Here is a 13,960-nt window from a genome sequence, read left to right as displayed (position 1 = left end):
CGAGATGATCAATTTCTTTTTCCATATAACTGCAACTCCCCCATATCTCCTAGGCACTTAGCCTGGATGTATGTTATTGTACTTATCAGCTGCTTTTCCCGGCTTCAAAATTTATGAGTGTTTATCTCATTAATTCCGTGTATTTGAAATTGAAACATGTTCTTGTATGAGGATTGTGTCATTGTTCTCTAATAATTTATCATTCTATAAATTGGAATCCGCTTGTATTCAACGCTACGCTCAATCAAAGTATAGGAGTCGGTCTAGGCTTTAAATAAAACTTCGAATTTAAATGAAATTGCATGTGAATTAGAAGACGAACACGGAATCAATACTTTAATTTAGACTTATCTCTGTTTTCCGAAACAGTCCGTCAGCATTTTTGTTTTTGTTTTTTTTTTCTTCCGATCGAAAAAAATACAGCTTTAAAATATAAGAAAAGAAACGACAGATTTTAAGCCATACTTGTGTAGGGATTCAACGATAGTTCCCTTTAAAGCTGAATAGGAATTTCGAGTTAAATGAACCTGGAATGAACCTTTAATTTCATCCAATCAAAACTCGTCTTGCTATTCACACGACAGAAAATCATCAACAAACAGCATCCTCGTTATTTAATACATTTCGGACCTAGTACCCGCCCAGAGGGCTATGGGAGGGTGTCTAGGATCCCGGAGACACGGCGATAACTCATCAGGCGAGTCTTCTGATGCTGCAGGTAGTGGGAGTTGGGTGGGGGATATTGAAATCAAACTAAAATCATCCCGGTCATTTCCTGTGATCAGCTGATTTCAGTGGTACTGTGACTGTGTGTATACATGTTGGCAGTTGTTTTATTTAAAATGACTATTATTCTCGATGGACTTGTAAAATAAAAGAATTTTATACTTATTTTCTTCTATATTAGCTTACATTATTCTTGAATTTGAAAAAAATGTGGGCAGAGTGTTTACAATCTTGAAATACTTCCTGTCCATAAATTTAATGCCTAATAAGATGTACACTGGACCACAGTGTTTAAGGCCAGGGACCGTGTTGGGCTTTGCCAATGTCACTATTGCGATTTTTTTTATTTCATCTGGTGATAAAATACCGCTGCTAACGATATTTCTGGCACCAACATACATGTATTCCCATGTCAAAATTTTCATTTCTTGACTTACGGTCTTAAAATGGAAGAGAGCATTTACAGGTAAATTTGTTGTATGCTGGCATGTGCGGATAATCTTGTATACAAATAAACAGATAAACAAGTTGGGGATGATCCTCATTTAGGAGTATTATAGCCATTTATGGGTATTATACCCCAAAACGTATCAATTTTCAGTGATGTAAATATAAACTTTGGATTTTAAGATCTTTGCTGTTATGGCACAGACTTTCAGGTACATGTAAATGATAACATTTGCCCAACGACACCATAACTGAAATATCATCCAGATAAAAGTTAATAACTTAATAGCCTTCAAAAAGTCGGATTTTAAGAGGCCATTATCTTTTTAATAAGTTCTCATTTGAAACATGGTCTCATAGGGAAAAATGTTGCCATCTGTATGTATATTTGAGCCATAACAGAAAGGGGCGGATCCAGGATTTTAGGTTGGGGTGGGGGGGGGGGGGGGGGGGGGGGGGGCAAACTTAAAAGTCCCCATGTATGAGGATCTTCACCAACCTGAATAACAACGTGTGAAAGTGTGAAATTGTAATTATCAATAAATATTTATAAAAGGTGATGACTAGAAAGTTTTTCAACAAACAATCTGCATTTCCATGGGAACCAAAGTGCTCCTTTCTTGCTGACTTGTTCCTTTATTCATACATGTATGAGGCTGACTTCATACAGAAGATTCTTAGGAAGAATGCAAAGAAGCTAGCATTATCCTTTAACATCACCGCTATAAAGATGATGTCCTCTCACTAAATAATTCAAAGTTTGGTGACTATGTTGAACGCATCTATCAGTGGCGGATCCAGAAATTATCATAAAGGGGGCCCACTGACTGCCTAAGAGGTGGCCCCCTCCAGTCATGCTTCAGTGATTCCCTATATAATCAACCAAATTTTTTCCACTAAAGGGGGGGCCCCAGGCCCCCTGGAAAACCCTCTAAATCCGCCTCTGTCTATCCCATCGAACTTGAAATTAAGGATACAACAGATACAGTTAAGTCTGCTTTATATTTTGACTTACATCTAGAAATTGACAATAAGGGTCAGTTGAGAACAAAACTTTACGACAAAAGAGAGGATTTCAGCTTCTTATTGTGAACTTTTCATTTCTATGCAGCAACATTCCAGCAGCACCTGCATATGGAGTATATACATGTATCTTCCTGGTGATACGATATTCCATAACTTGCATTTCATATCATGATTTCCTTGATAGAGGGTTGCTACTACTTACAAGGAAGCTATTGAACCAAGTGGTTAAGTTGAAATCATCCCTTCGAAAATTTTACAGAAATTATCATGAATTGGTTGACTACTATGGATAATCTGTTTCACAGATGATGAAGGATCTGTTTCAAATGTTGTAACCACAATCCTGTCCTCTTTTCCTCGAATGTGACTTACCAAATTAGACCTATCATCAGGTATTTACTTAAATGAGCAACACAACGGGTGCCACATGTGGAGCAGGATCTGCTTACCCTTTGGGAGCACCTAATACTACCCCTGGTTTTTTTTATGGGGTTCTTGTTGCTCAATCTTGTGTTTTGTGTACTGTTGTTTGTCTTTTCTTCATTTTTTTGCCATGTCATTGTCAATTTGGTTTCGACTTATGATAAACAGGTAATTTTTAAAACAAGACCACTCTCTCTCAGAAGGTGTCAGTTATCAATTGGAATTCAAACATTGTACATAGATTACTTTCGGGTTAATTTTTAAACAACCATTCCTGCTATTTAACTTTCAAATACATTTTCCATCCTATTGTGTACTTAATTCCACTTCGTATGATTTGTTTTCGTATATGACATGACAGGAGATTAAACTATAATCCTAAAGATAAGACTTTCATACATGTAAATTAAACATTTTATTTTTGTAATAATGAAAAAATGAATTGATAGTAGTTCTTATATTTTCTCACATACAACACTTGCGTCAAACAAAAACCCTGTGAAGGGCCTCTTTACTATTTTGTATATGGTTGTATGATTATAAATCAAATGAGGTTGAATTATTGACTTGCAATCCAATAATACATTTTATTAGCAATGTGTTTTAGCTTATTTTGACAAAATTGAACCAAACTGACTGCTTATACAGAAATATATACATATATATCATGCACATGTATTAAAATTGCAGTTTTTATCCAATGCAATCGTAGGTTTGAACGTTGTTTTCAATTTAGACTTGGTTGTACATACATGTATATATATATTCAATATTCTGCTTTTATAATTCAAATTTTATTTTGTTTGTCTAAATCCAAGCTAATGTCTCTTTTAAAAAGGCTTTTACCTGTAAGACCTGTTAGAGTTGTGGTCTGATTTTAATTAAACCAAAAAAAGTTATGTTGACAAAAACTAAAAAATGTACAGGTATACATCAATCGACATGATATATTATAGGGGTTGGTAAAGTATTACCCGGGCGGGAAAAGAAAACCCGGGTTTTCCTGGGCTGGGCAATACTCTTAGAAACAGGTAATACTGGCCAATACTGGGTAATATGATTTTTCCAGCTTATTTTTACACAAAAATAGTAAAGACTTGTTATAGTTTAATAGTATTATAGCTAAATATATACATTTTATACAGATAACCATTAAGAGTCATTCCTGATGATTGAAAATTCAATTTCTTCCTTTTCTCCACTTATTCTATGTAGGCAGAAAACAAGTTCTGGACATTTCAGGATACCTTGTTAATTTCCAAGCTTTGTTTCAATATTAAATCCAAGTTGAAAAAATACGTTTTATTGCAGTGTTTAAGTGAATTGTAACTTTTAATTGTTATACAATCATATTGCTAAATAAACACCCTAAGGGGACAGGCTATGAACACTTATAGAAATCAAAAGGCTGATTATTGTAATATAAATAAATCTGTATTATAATCTGAATAATTACTTATTAATTAGTGATGTACATAAACATATGCTAAGACTTAGTAAACATTTTTATTAATGAACAAAAAATGTTTAAAAGTAATTTGCCTTACATAGAATTGTTAATTCTTAATATTAGTTATATTTATTAAAAATAAAAATTGAATTTCTCCGACTTTAATGTATTGCATTTGTGATTAATCACTGAATCCTCTTTAAAATACAGGCCAGTATTTCATATTACCCAGTATTACCCGGTAAAACCCAGGTTTTCCCAGTATTTCCCACTGGGCTGGGCAATACTCATAAAACCCAGGTTTTTGCCAACCCTGTCTATTATGTGTTAAAAATTTTTATGCCCCCGCCGTAGCGGAGGGGGCTTTGTTTTACCCATGTCCGTCCGTACGTACGGACGTCCCAAAATTGGTTTCCGTTCTCTAACTTTAGTTTGCCTCAACCAAATGTTATGAAACTTATACACAATGCTTAAGCTTATTACCACAAAACACAGATCAAGTTTGAATTTTGGTGGCGTCACTTTAAGTTATGCCCCTTTACAAATGGAAAATTGCTGAATTTATCGTTATCGTTCTCTAACTTTAGTTTGCCTCAACCAAATGTTATGAAACTTATATACAATGCTTATTACCACAAAACACAGCCCCTTTAGAAATGGAAAAATTGCAAAATTTTTATTTTCTTCTAAATATCAAGTAATTTTTAAAATTGGAGTATCTTCCTTTGTCCATGATTATAGCTGAATCTACTACAATCAATGCTTTATGCAATGCAATGTTTAATTTTGACTTCCACTGATAAAACACAGATCAAGTTGAATTTGGGTAGTGTCACTTTAACTGTTCTTCAGTTATGTCCCTTTATAACTATATGATATGCAAGCGGGGGCATCATCTGTGTAAAAAAGTGCATGAAAAGTGCATGAAAGCATGCATTTGTATGATTTTGGTGATACATGTAACTAAGTCAGATGTTTTGGTATATTTAATTAATATTTTCTTGTTTATAGTTTCAATTGGAAGAAATCAACCGTTGAAACCTGAAAAACCCAAATGGAAAAGTGACATTCCACTGACAGAAACACAGCTTCGAAGTAAGCGAGAAGAGTTTTGGGACACAGCACCAGCGTTTGAAGGCAGAAAAGAAATATGGGATGCTTTAAAAGCTGCTGCATATGCATTAGAGACAGGGGACCATGGTTTAGCTCAGGCAATAATAGATGGTGCTAACATATCCTTACCACATGGTAATTTATCTCATTTATTTTTAACATTCAGGGCTATTCTTGCCCTTGTTAAGTGATTGCTGGTGATTTGATGTGGTAAAACTCTGGTATGCAACCATGCTTTAAATATTATCTAATTAAACATGTTATGCAGACTCGCATCATCTGCTTTTCATGAGGCCAAAAAAAATAATACATGTGTTTCTGCTAACGTCGACGTGCTGGGAAAAAATAGGGTAGGTAGGTAGGCAATATCATTTTATTTTAAACATTTTTTAGCTGGTTACTACTAGGGAATATGTCTTGACTTTAACAGTGCTAGTTCAAAAATGCCATAAAAAGTGTTAGGTAGCTGTAGGCACTAAAAATTAGGGTAGGTAAGTTAGCGGAAACACGTGTATTAATTTTTTTGGCCCGAGTAATACAGCAATTATGAGACAGTAAATTCATTATAATTTTGAAGAATTCCCCCCAAGTCACAAAAGCATTTGACTAACAGATTCTAAGAAATAATCACGATTGAAACCCTCATCCTAACAGATATTCACTAAGAAGGTTTTTTTTTGTGTTTATCTTCATTTGTTGTAATTGCTGACAAAATTCAATAGACCACTTTTGAATTATGTCCTTCACCGAAAAAAGCTCTTCAATTATGCGCACCTTTATGAAGTCATTTACCAGTTAGAGGGGACCACCTGTATCCCTGCACTATTAAAGATCATCTATCCTCTTCATGATCATCATTATGCAGGGTAACTGTTTGTTCTGTAAGTACTTAATCACAATTCCCTAATGACAGCAGTGCTGATTATCAATTATAAGAATTTAATTTGCCGAATAAATATTTTACAAATATATCCCCTGTAGTTAGAAACTGGGTTAGGAGTTGAGCCAATAGATGCAAATGTGAACAATAATTTTCTAAGTACAATTCCAAGTAACAATCATTTTGTTTATAATTTACTTATCTAAAATCAAATTCCTTCAGTACATATGTGCATAACAATTGTGCAAAGAAAAAATCATTTTAATTAATTGAAATAGTAGTTTATCTGAGAAATAGTGCACAATATGTCCAAAATGAAAAATATAACTACATTTAACTAATTGTTATTTTCTGATTAGTTCACAAAAATTAAATCCTCACAATTTGCACACCAATAATATGTGTAAACAAATTCTGCAAAAGAAAAAAATCTTCCTTTTTGTTTGATTTATGTGGACAAACCATGAACCCCTTAAGATGACAGACAGACTGACCCAGTGAAACAATATTACCCCTCTTTATGTCGCCTTTTCCTATAAAAAGCATATGAAGAGTGAAGTTTTAACAAAATTATCTGCTGTGAAGATTTTGAAAGTAAAATGTAGGTTGTTAAACATTGTTAAAAGAAACTGTTCTGCATGTATAAAATATATTTTTCTGTCACAGGAACATTGATGGACAGTTATGATGAGTTGGGAAACAGATACCAACTTCCTGTCTACACCTTAAGTGCTCCGACAAACTTACTAGAAGAGACAAGTGAAAGTGATGCTGGGCTGGACTCAGAGAATGCTTCACCAGGGCTGGAAATCCCTCTCAAATTCAGACTATCAAATCATACTAAAGATATCAAACTCTATGTGAGGACTTCTGATACTGTGATGAAACTTAAACTCCGATTGTCGGAGGAAGAAGGTGTCCCACCATCAAGACAAAGATGGTTTTACTCTGGACGATTGTTGTCTGATAAAATACGCATTGAAGATGCAAAAATTCCAAAGAACAATGTAATTCAGGTGATTGTTTCACCTGAGCCGACAGAAAGTTAATGGAAAGGTTATTTAATTTTTATCTTTTCTTTAAATGTTGTTTCATGAAGTAATATATAAAATTATGTGTGTTGTGAGAATGAACGAGTGCAAAGAGGTATTGTAATTAAAAATACTCAGGTGGAATTAGCTTTCTCCACTTGTCCACAGTTAGAGTGTTTTCATTGTTTAATCCTAAGTTTTGCAAGTACAATTCTTTAAAATGAACATTTACTCATTTTTATTCAATTATATTTACATAGGAAGAAATCAAAACTTGAATACATAGATAGGATGCATGCACAGACTGTTTTAACTGTGGACAGGTGAAAAAAGCAAAATATACCTTCGCTAAAGTGTACTTTTAAGGTCACAAACTATGTCTTCTCATTCTTTTACATGTATTGTATGTTCACACACAAATTTTTTTTAAGCACCTATTTTGTCTGATAAATCACATGACCAAAATATCTTTAAACAATTCAACTAATACACAATATTGAAAAAAGCAGCAAGAATGTATTGTGTTTCAGAAGTAAACTTTTTGAAATTTGTTAAAAATAATGATAAAAATGTCAGTGTGATAGCTTAAGGATACTTTGGATGGTTGCAATTTCAAGACATCTTGCAAAACAAAAGATAAATCTGATTGTATGATTTTTGCATTGTTTAATCAGATTTTCACACATTTGCAAATTTTGATGCTGTTTGATGATCAGGGTAATATACATGTACATGTAAAATGAATCACCGTTCTGGTATTAGTATTTTATACGGGTGATTTGGAAATTTTGACCATTGAGTTTTATATATTAACAGATTTAAAACTCCAATGAAATCTTAACCAAAAATTTAAAGTCATTACTGTTTATTGCTTCTTCTGTGGAGATTGAGTTCTGAAAAAGATAGCATTTATATTTTGCCTACTGCTTTTTAAAGATTCTGAATTAACGGGTTGTACTTGGGAAGTGATGACATTATGGTACATGTAGAGAACCAAAATATGGTGGTAAATATGATGATACAAAAGTTCTGTCAACCAGGTTGATAGTTATTTATGATTTATCTTCACTGAAATTGAAATGTACAGCTCATGTTTTGTCCTAATTTTTTAGCTAAAAATTTTCAGGGAATGCAGGATTATCAGTAGTCTATTTCTTTCTTCTTAGTTACCAAGGGAACAATTAAGTTAAAATGGGGATAATCCTTTGTAGTTTCCAGTTGGAACCTTTTAAATTTGTATGTTTGATGTATCATGGCCAGTCATGGGTACCAAATTCTGTTCCATGAAAACTTCCATGGTGGCTTGGTAATGGAACAATAACAGCATGTTCTGACAGGTTCATTGCATTAATGTATTTTGAAGTGTCTTGTCACTACAATGGGAGCCGGGCAGCTGTGACAGCAATCCAATAAAAGTAGTGGATATCCACAATGTGCCATTTTCCATTGCCACCATATGCTGTGAAAAATCTAACAGCTACTATGCTTTGTCTGTACATAAAGTATGCAATCAAAAGTCTTATGCATCATTATAAATATTTCCTTTTTAAACAGCTTTCCTGATTTATTTCTTAAATGACTATTAACTTTTAAAAATTGCAATTTACAGATGCAACTGTTTTAGTTTCAAATTCTTTACTGTCTTTTTTATACCCTGTACTAGCTTAAATAGGCTTAGGGGTATATAGTGATTTTTGTGTGTGTCTGTCTGTATGCTTGACAAGTTGTCTGTTCATTCATTTATGTTTTTCTATCTGCACTTTATCCACAACTAAGTGATAAATAGATTTTCATTTTCTGATTACTTACTTATCTTTGACTAAGTCTTTTCTAACACGTACTAAAGGTTTTAATTGACTGTGTCTCTGGAAGTATAAAAGCTACAAACATCATTTTTTTCAATATTCAGATGTAGTTCAACAAGCTTAAGTTCTAAATGCATAGCAAATTTCATCAAAATTCTAAATATTCCACAATTGTGTATAATTTGCCTTAAGTTATATATACAAGGTCATACTAACTTGATTTTTACTTATTTTGATTTTCCTGTATAGTTTTTGACAAACATTTTAATGAGAATTTTAATATTTGTATTCAGTTCTAATATTTGACTTTTTAAAATTAATTGAAATACTTTCTATTCAAATTTTGCTACTGTGCATAGTGCCAATGTTTTCTTAGTGTTTTTAATGGTTGACTTTGTGGAGCTTCTTTTTTGTATATATTCTGTAAAGTTTAAGACTTCTATCATGTTTTTTCTGAATAAGAAATTCAGTTTTGAAGTAATGTTGTAATTGAATAATTTTGAAAGATCTTTTTGTCAACAAGATTTGTTTTATGGTGATATCATGGATATTGTTTATTTATAATAAAGTTTTACAATTTGAAGGACAAAAATAATCAAAATGCTTTTTGGAAGCATTATAATTCACTTGTTTAAATCACAGCTTTGTAATTATAACGAAGTCATCAGGGATTGCTGATTATACAAGGAGTCAGCTTGTCAATTATTTCTGATGGACAATCAATATTCTATAGGCCCTGCCTAATTCCTGCTATATATGAGGGTCTGGATAGGGTTTACAAAGTAGAGAATAATGGGTAAAAAATGCAGAATAAAGGGCAAAAAATATGAAGAATAGAGAAAAATAGGCAAAAAAAATAAAAAATGGAGAATAATGGGGTGCTGAAATATAAAGAATAGAGAATGAAAGTAAAAATAAATAAAGAAAAGAGAAAAATAGTTTAAAAAGTTAAAGAGTAAAGAAATGAAAGACCCCCATCCAGACCATATATATCTTAGATTTTAAACTTCTATACAAATGGCACATCTCAAACTGGTTGTTTTTATTGTCAAAAATTCAACTAAAAAGCTATTCTCAATTGTGATTATTTGATTTTTATGGGGCAAATTCAAATAGGCCTCCAATTGTTTAACCATCTTTAAATGAAAATTGTTATTTTATTGATGATCATGTTTTCAAACAATCAAATTATAGATTTTTGTAAAAGATTTTAAATTATACATAGTTTTGTCTGTTATTTATTAAGCTTGATAACAGGCTTCGTTACAAATGTATAAATGGAAATTGTCTCAGATATAGCTAAAATACCTAAATGGATTTGTGTGAATGATAGAAATGTATTTTGTACATCTCATTTAAGTTTCTCCACATTGTTTGAGTTGCTGCACAGAACATGTATAAAGGTTGAATTGTATGTTTAGTGATGCAGAAATAGATTTGTACAAAAATATGAATAATTTCAAATTGTACAAGACCAATTTTAGTGGGCTGTCAGTTGGTCTGAATGTTTGGTTAAGTAATACTTTGAGTTACAGCTGTAAATGCCCAGGTAAACCAAGAGTGCAAGAAAGCTTACATGACTTGGTGTTAGACAGAATGTCACCTATAAAGTAGAAGGTACAATTTGCATCAAATGGATCAGATGTACTTTGATCAGATGCTATTGTGTACAATAATTTCTTTTCATGAGTTATACAGTCATAAAATAAAGGTAAACATGTATACAGTATTAACTGGGGGGCAAACAAATGTATTACCATTATGATCTTCAACAGTCAGTAGGTTGTTAGTTTAAACAACTCATTCAATTGAACTTTTACTGGTAACATTTTTAAATTGCATTTAAGAAGTCTGAAAGAAATTATTCAGTATTAATTTTGACCATTGGTATAAATTTTATTTTAGTTTCCAAAGAAAGAGAACCGGTCTTTGTTTTTGTCGAGCCTTCGACTTTTGTCGAAAAAGCGAGACATAGCGATCCTACATTCCGTCGTCGTCGTAGTCGTCGGCGGCGTCCACAAATATTCACTCTGTGGTTAAAGTTTTTGAAATTTTAATAACTTTCTTAAACTATCCCGGATTTCTACCAAACTTGGACAGAAGCTTGTTTATGATCATAAGATAATATTCAAAAGTAAATTTTGTAAAAAAAAAATTCCATTTTTTCTGTATTTTACTTATAAATGGACTTAGTTTTTCTGCCAAGAAACATTACATTCACTCTGTGGTTAAAGTTTTTGAAATTTTAATAACTTTCTTAAACTATCCTGGATTTCTACCAAACTTGGAAAGAAGCTTGTTTATGATTAAAAGATAGTATCCAGAAGTAAATTTTGTAAAAAAAAAATTCCATTTTTTCCGTATTTTACTTATAAATGGACTTAGGTTTTCTGCCAGTTAACATTACATTCACTCTGTGGTTAAAGTTTTTAAAATTTTAGCAACTTTCTTAAACTATCCTGGATTTGTACCAAACTTGGACAGAAGCTTGTTTATGATTAAAAGCTAGTATCTAGAAGGAAATTTTGTTAAAATTTTGTTCAATTTTTTCCGTATTTTACTTATAAATGGACTTAGTTTTTCTTCCAGTTAACATTACATACAGTCTGCAGTTTAAGTTTTTAAAACATTTATTAGATTCATAAACTATCCTGGATTTGTACCAAACTTGGACAGAAGCTACTTACAATCAAAAGATGGTATAGAAAGGAATATTTTTATTAATTTTTTTCCTCATTTTTGTTGAGCCTGCGATTAACAGCAAAAGTAGGCGAGACACTGGGTTCCGCGGAACCCTTACGAATTTTTTATTACATATTATAGATACTGTGTACACCATCAAATAAAAGTTGATTTTAACAGTCAGTCATACCATTGTCAATGATACTGGTGAGTTTGATCAAATCTAAGACACACTTTAGATACAGACTAGCGACTACAAAGGTTCTTCTTTTTGGGCTGTTAAGTATATGATTGCCTTCTTTCAAGAACTAAATAATACTATTCCTTTACTCTCTTTTTTTTTCTGACAAAAAATTTGACAAAGAAATTAGTTATTTGATGTTTATGGCCTGAATTTATTTTGTTTGATCAAAATCTTTAAGTAATGTTACAAATGGTGTTACTTTTAAAAGTTTTAAATAGCCTTTATACTCAAATAGAAATTAACTACACATTTTTAGATAATTGCATGCTTCTTTGCACAGTCTTTAACATGTTTAAGGGAACGACCATTGTTATTTTCTTGGAGGATGATGTTGAAAACAAAAATCCTGGGCTGGTAAGAGCCAAAAAATAAATAACCTTGCATAAGACAGATTGAAAATAAATATTCTGCAACTCAAAATGCAGGAAACAGTTGTGAACAAAATTGAAAAGAAATTTTCACATCATGGAAAAAAAAATAAGTGTGCGTAGCAACATATGAAAATAAAGTCTATCCGTAAAAAATCCTCCTGCCCCAACCCTTAAAATATTAAATGGTCGTCCCCTATTATTCATAAGCTTCAGAAATTGAATCGACAGCCAACTCCACTTCATGTATTGTTGTGACTGCCCTATCTCCTTCAGAGGTGGAGATTAGAATGAATACATTTATTTCTGTTTTAAATGTGCAATATTCAGTGGTTGGAGTAACAGTTGCAATGCCATTTATTAAGCAGACAAATGGAAAACAAAATATCATTCATTGTACTTAATTTCATTTAGATTTTATGTTATGGGACTTTTATTTTCCATTAATATTTTAACTGTTGTCAAGGAACATTTATATTGTATTTTTGAGGAAAATGTGTTTTTACATATAAATACAACAAATAACTGTGATTGAGTGAGATCATTTACATGTAAAAACATAACTAAAATTTCTTTTTTTTTAAATATAATAATCAGACAAAATATGGTAAAACCTGTATTAACTTTTTTAATGGTTAGCACTAGACTATTCCATTATTCTGAAGTGATGTGTGAGTGTATTGTTAAAATAAGGAAGTAATTTAATGTGATAGACTTTTATTTGGATTTAAAATTTTAAGATTTAAGAGTTGCTGAGAAAGTAGAAAGATGATTGAGATTATTTATTTATAATATTTTCCTTGTAAAGTGAATTTGATTCATCCATAGTTTTTTTTTACACTATTACATTTTTAAAGAGAACAAAAAGCTAATGTTACACTTTGTTTGAAAATACAATTAAAACTTTATTTAATATCTGATCAACATACATTTGGAACTTTATTGTACTTTTGACTCTTGTTCTCAAGATCAGATTGAAGTGTTTCTATTGTCCTTAATAGATGGACTTTATACAAACAACAACAACCAATCAAATTAATCCGTAATTCTTCCTTGAAATTGAGGTGATAGAACACCAGTTTTATAATTACACACAATAGAAACTTGCACAAGCTTACACAAAGATGGGAAAGATGCACGTTTTGGTCTATAACGAGATTATTACTTTCAATGGATTTTTTATGAGGTGTAAATTAAACTTATTTATAACTTTGCCATGCAAGACAGGTTTTCCCAGTTCTCTCTCAGAGAGAAGATTTGTGTAAAATTTTACTGTCTTGTAATAAAAAATCATATATGATATTGTGAAATTTGTTTGATGATCGTTGATGGTAATAATTTTCTTTTGTCACAATGGCAAATTTGAAATCATTGAAACTTGTACTATTATTTTCATGTTGAGAGTGAATACGATCATGAGAAAGAGTCTGATTAAAAGTTGTTTATAATTATTGAGTTTATCTTTAGTTTGCCCTTAATAGTCAAAGGAGGCCTATGGTTCTGTGTATCCTCCCATACTATACTGTAGATTTATGGTTCTGTGTATCCTCCCATACTATACTGTAGATTTATGGTTCTGTGTAACCTCCCATACTATACTGTAGATTTATGGTTCTGTGTATCCTCCCATACTATACTGTAGATTTATGTTCTGTGTATCCTCCCATACTATACTGTAGATTTATGGTTCTGTGTATCCTCCCATTCAGACCTTCTAAAATTCAAACTGACCACACGCACGATACATGCACGATACACGATACAC

The 13,960-nt window shown here is 31.9% G+C and overlaps 1 protein-coding gene across 2 annotated transcripts; it reads left to right on the top strand.

The window, feature by feature from the left end:
* Window positions 1-430: 430 nt before the first annotated feature.
* LOC127733319 (ubiquitin domain-containing protein 2-like) lies at window positions 431-13,643 on the top strand. Of its 2 annotated transcripts, none has more exons than XM_052242696.1 (3): window positions 431-718; window positions 5,084-5,320; window positions 6,732-13,643. In XM_052242696.1, exons 1-3 carry the CDS (start codon window positions 652-654, stop codon window positions 7,112-7,114), a joined length of 687 nt encoding a protein of 228 aa, XP_052098656.1. In that variant the 5' UTR covers window positions 431-651; the 3' UTR covers window positions 7,115-13,643. The 2 variants fall into 2 exon arrangements, with proteins under 2 accessions (XP_052098656.1, XP_052098657.1); XM_052242697.1 differs by having other exon boundaries at window positions 432-697.
* Window positions 13,644-13,960: the final 317 nt, after the last annotated feature.

Source organism: Mytilus californianus, unplaced genomic scaffold (genome assembly GCF_021869535.1).
Source record: "Mytilus californianus isolate M0D057914Y unplaced genomic scaffold, xbMytCali1.0.p SCAF_3, whole genome shotgun sequence".
Taxonomy (NCBI): Eukaryota; Metazoa; Mollusca; class Bivalvia; order Mytilida; family Mytilidae; genus Mytilus; species Mytilus californianus.
Note: the sequence above shows the minus strand (reverse complement) of the source record. Positions and strands in the feature narration are given on the sequence as shown.